Raw genomic sequence first — 5,000 nt, forward strand, 5'->3', positions numbered from 1 at the left:
ATATACATATATACATATATATATGTGTGTGTGTGTGTGTGTGTGTGTGTGTGTGTGTGTGTGTGTGTGTGTGTGTGTGTGTGTGTGTGTGTGTGTGTGTGTGTGTGTGTGTGTGTGTGTGTGTGTATGTGTGTATGTGCGTATTCCTGTATTTTTTCCTGTAACTAGAAGATGACATTTCATTTTTTTGTAAAGGAAATAAAGGTAAGAATCCATTAGTCTCCCATTATTGCTGATAATGGTTATTGTACTCTATTACTATTATTGATATGATGACGATCAACAATTTTATCTTTTTGTCCTCGTTATCAGTTTATCATCCTCTTTATCATCTTAATGATAATAATTATTAGCATAGTTTTCATCATCATTATCATTATCATCATTTCTAATATTTTTATTGATATTACTGTTATCAATGTTGTTGTTATCATTTTCATTATAATCATTACTATTATTGTCGATATTACTATTCTTATTATCAATATTCTTTTTATTATTATCATTTTTAATATCATTAGTATTGTTACTATTATCATCACCATTATTACCATTTCTGTAGTTGTTGTTGTTGTTCTTTATTAGTATCATTACTATTATTATCATAATTATTATCCTTATCGTTATTTTATTCATTATCATCATAGCGATAACTGTAATTATCATTTCCATTATCATCATTATTATAAATATTATTATAATCTTCATTATCATTATTATTAGTATCATCATTATTGTCATTACTGTGATTATTATCATTATTATTACCATTATTAATACCTTCATCACTATTACCAGCATTGTAATAATTTTCATAATTGCTAGCAATGTGATTATCATTAACATTATCATATTCATTGCTACAATTATTATTGTTATTCTTATTGTTATTCATTGTTGTTATTATTACCTTTATTATTATTGTCATTATTATCAGAATCATTATTATTATCATTATTGTTATTATTATCATTATCGTTATTATCATATCATCACCATAACCATTACCATCATGGCATCAGCAACACCATTACCATTATGATCATCATCGTCATCATCACATTTTAAAATTTTATTATTATCATTAGTGTTGTTATTGTAATTATTATTATTGTTATTCTTGTTCTTGTTTTGTTGTTGTTGTTCTTATTGTTATTGCTAGTAGTAGTAGTAGTAGTAGTAGTAGTAGTAGTATTTTCATCATACAATTATTATTATTACTCTTACCTCCGCCAAGGACGTTATGTTTTTGTTACCGCTGGTTAATTTTTAGAATTTTTACCAGAGACGTACCTTAGCCAAGCTTAGATGCCGTTAAATTTTAGTGGTGATCTGCATCATTTAACCATGATTGTTATGTTTACGGACGTCACCAGTGTACTTGAGAAAGAGGTGATTTACTGCAATTCTTCGTGTGAATATTTCTATGGCATCATTGACCCTGTTGCCTTGGCAGAGGTATGCACTAGGAGTGCTTCTAGTTACCACTATCATTATCATTAGTTTAATTATTTTCAATATTATTATGATTGTATTTATGTTCATTATCACCATTATCATTATTATTATCATCATTATTGTTGTCGTGTTATTATCATTGTTATTATCATCATAATAATAATTATCATGAACATCATTTTTTTCATCATTATAATTATTATTATCATTATGATAATAATAATAACAATTATTGTTTTATTATTATTATCATTGATATTGTTATTATCATCATTATGATAATCATTGTTGCTATTATTATCATAATCATTACTATTATCATCATGATTATCATTATCATCATTATTATTATCATCATTGTTATCATTGGTATTATTACTAAAACTATTATTGTTACCATTATCATTACCATCATCCTCATCATCATTATATCATTATTGCTCTCACTATTATCACCATTCCCACCCCACCACCATCATCACTTTCCTCAACAAAGAGCTCCTTTACCACTGAGAATCAATGGGCCAATTCCGGACCCATCCGCTGGCCCCGAAAGCTCGCTCGCGCCGCGCAATCAACCTGCGTTACGGTGAGTCCGCCTCCGCTTACTGGTGTATCGAGTCAGTATCGAGCGAAGGTGTTCTCTCCTTCGCTTATCATTTAAGGAATAGGTCCGCTTGGTTGAAGGTACCGGTCCTTGCTGTACAGTACCTTCTGGTTTTAGAGGGTATTGGTTTATTGTGCTTTGTTTGGGGGTTGTGACATTAATTTAGAGAAGCACGCGTAGACACAGACACACACACACACACACACACACGCGCGCGCGCGCGCGCGCTCACACACACACACACACACACACACACACACACACACACACACACACACGCACGCACACACACACACACACACACACAAATTCACATACAAAGACACACCAGTAAAAAAAAAAAAAAAAAAAAAAAAAAAACGAATAAAAAGAAGACGTAGTACAAGACAGAAAAAGAAATAGAGAAGGGAAAACAAGAGGAAAGAAAATGATAATGAGAAGAAAAGAAAAGGGAAAGGCAAGGAGAATGATAAACAGGTTTCCTTGCTTGGACGCGAACTTCGTCTCAACGATTTTCAGCCGAGCGCTCCGAGGCGTCGACGGCTCGCTGGCGGTAGAAGTCGTAGCGCTGTCCCGTAGTGTGTCGTGCGAATCGCTTGACCTTGAACGGGTGTTTGTTATGTAATATTATTCCTGTAACTATTATTATTGCTGTTTTTATTACCATTAGAAGCCATTGTTTTCATTATCATTGCTATTACTATTATCATCATTCTTATCGTTAATATTATTTCAATCTAGACGTGGAATCAATAACAATAGCCTTAATGGTAGCAATAATAGCGGTAAAAATAGTAGTGGTAGTAGTAGTAATAGAAGTAGTAGTAGCAGCAGCAGCAGTAGTGGTGGCGGAAGGTAGTAATAGCAGTAGTAGCTGTCTCATCCCTTCTTTTTACCTTCATTATACTGGCAATATCATCATGATTAATCATAATGTTCACCCTAACGTTGATTTAGTTGCATTTGGATGTCACTGGAGATCCCATATTTAATGCAAAAACTGTATATCAATACACTGTAATATCCCTCATTCAAGGTTAATGAAAATGAGCAAAGGAATTCGTTGTGGAAGTAATGCTGACTGAGTTTGATGATTTTACAACTAAGGCAGTTACTAAGGCGGAGTCCACTGCGTTGAATATTGAATTCGGGGTTGATGTATGACCTGATATGAACACTTGTGCGTGTGCGATAATTGTAACTATATGATTTTTTGTTACATCTATTAAATCTCCCTCTCTCTTCTTCCTCGTCCTTCTCATTCACCTTTTTTTCGTCCTCTTCTTTCCTTTCTCCTGCTTCGTCCTTCTTCTCTTTCACCTCTTTTTCTTCTTTCTTTCTTCCTTCTGCTTCCTCTTCCCCCCTCCATCTATTTCCCGCTCCCCTTCCAAATCTGCCAGCCCTTTCTCCATTATAAACTCCCTGGCATCCTTCCTGCAGGCGACGACGGAAGAGACGCGGACAGCCTTTTCAACGTGACGAGACTGCAGGCCACCTCGCAGGAAGACCTGAAGCCCATAGCCACCGACGTGCAGGTTTTCAACGACATTCTCCCCAAGAACGGACCTGTGGAGCCGGGTCAGTCGACGACAGGATCGGCGGACAAGAGCACTGCCCCGTCCCCATCCCCGTGTTTGGATGACCTGTACTGGATGTTACCTGGCGCTGTTCAGGTGTGAGCCTGCGGTTGGGGGCGGCTTGGTGGGGAAACTACGAGGTACAAGGGAAGTTATTTTTCGTTAAAATACGTTTGAATGTATTTATATCGTGTGAGTTTAGGTGATCATGTATCCCTATCTTTATCAATTGCACTTTCAGTTTTATACGTACGTAACATTACTTTATGGCAGAAAAGCCACTATAGATAATGATTATTTGACTGGGTTTTCCACCATTGTATCAACACTGTAGAATGGTTTGTCATTTATTTGATTCAATGCAAAATTGTTGATCTCTCTTTGTAAAAGGGACTTCATGCATTATTTGTACGTGTTCCTTAATGATATTTGTGTAACCACCTCGAAGCACATTTTATTTTTTACTTTGCTGGAGAAAGTAAAAGTAAGCGTTTACATTTCTTATAGCAAAGGTCTCACTCCCGATTAATCTGCATGTTATACATGTATCGATGAAAAAAGAGGTTAAAGTAATGTGACCTTAGATAATCATTATAAAACATGGCAGTGCAACCACCTCAACAATATGGTTTCTCGTAGTTCCGACAAATTGATTATGCATACGTATATATATATATATATATATATATATATATATATATATATATATATATATATATATATATATACATGTGCATATTCATTTACTGATACCAGATATTAGGAAAAAAATGTTTGCGGTCGATGTTTCAGCATTGTTTTCAGTGGCGTTTATCGGATTGTTGAATGTCATCAATTCTGTTTTAATACTTATTTTTTGTTATGAATGTTTACTTTGTCCAGGCCTTGAACTCATTGACCAAGATCATTTATATTCGTAGCGGTGTGTAAGATTGATTCCCTTTTCATTTATAACGTTGCTTACGTTCCATAGTAAGTTTACCTCTGTTGTACATTTCATATTCCTTGGTCTTATGAAAAAAATATGAAATTTAGTTTAAAAAATCGGAATTGTTTTATCATAGGATTCCTGCCAGTTTTCAACAATGTCTGGTTTACAGTTACAAGACACCTGATGCTATATTGTATATATATCATTCAGTTATAAAGATGTATGTGCATTGCTGTTATTAGCAATATGCAATAGGATGAGGTACAAAAAACAATAACTGTGATATATACTTTTGTTGAAACCAGTTTCATTGTTTTACTCTCCCAACTTTGTTCCGAAATAGATAAATATAAGCTTTATACAAAAATATTTTTTTGAAATAGAGGTGAGATATGAATTATATAGAAACTTACTAAATGTAAACTAT

The 5,000-nt window shown here is 34.0% G+C and overlaps 1 protein-coding gene across 1 annotated transcript in view; it reads left to right on the forward strand.

The window, feature by feature from the left end:
* The window catches only part of LOC113819944 (uncharacterized), an 11,543-nt gene extending 7,234 nt beyond the window's left edge, over positions 1–4,309 (forward strand). The window contains exon 3 of the mRNA XM_027372185.2: positions 3,506–4,309. Within this exon, the coding sequence (XP_027227986.1) occupies positions 3,506–3,744 (239 nt within the window). The 3' untranslated portion in view covers positions 3,745–4,309. The remainder of the gene's footprint in view (positions 1–3,505) is intronic.
* The last annotated feature ends 691 nt before the right edge of the window (positions 4,310–5,000 follow it).

This window comes from Penaeus vannamei, chromosome 16 (assembly GCF_042767895.1).
Source record: "Penaeus vannamei isolate JL-2024 chromosome 16, ASM4276789v1, whole genome shotgun sequence".
Taxonomy (NCBI): domain Eukaryota; kingdom Metazoa; phylum Arthropoda; class Malacostraca; order Decapoda; family Penaeidae; genus Penaeus; species Penaeus vannamei.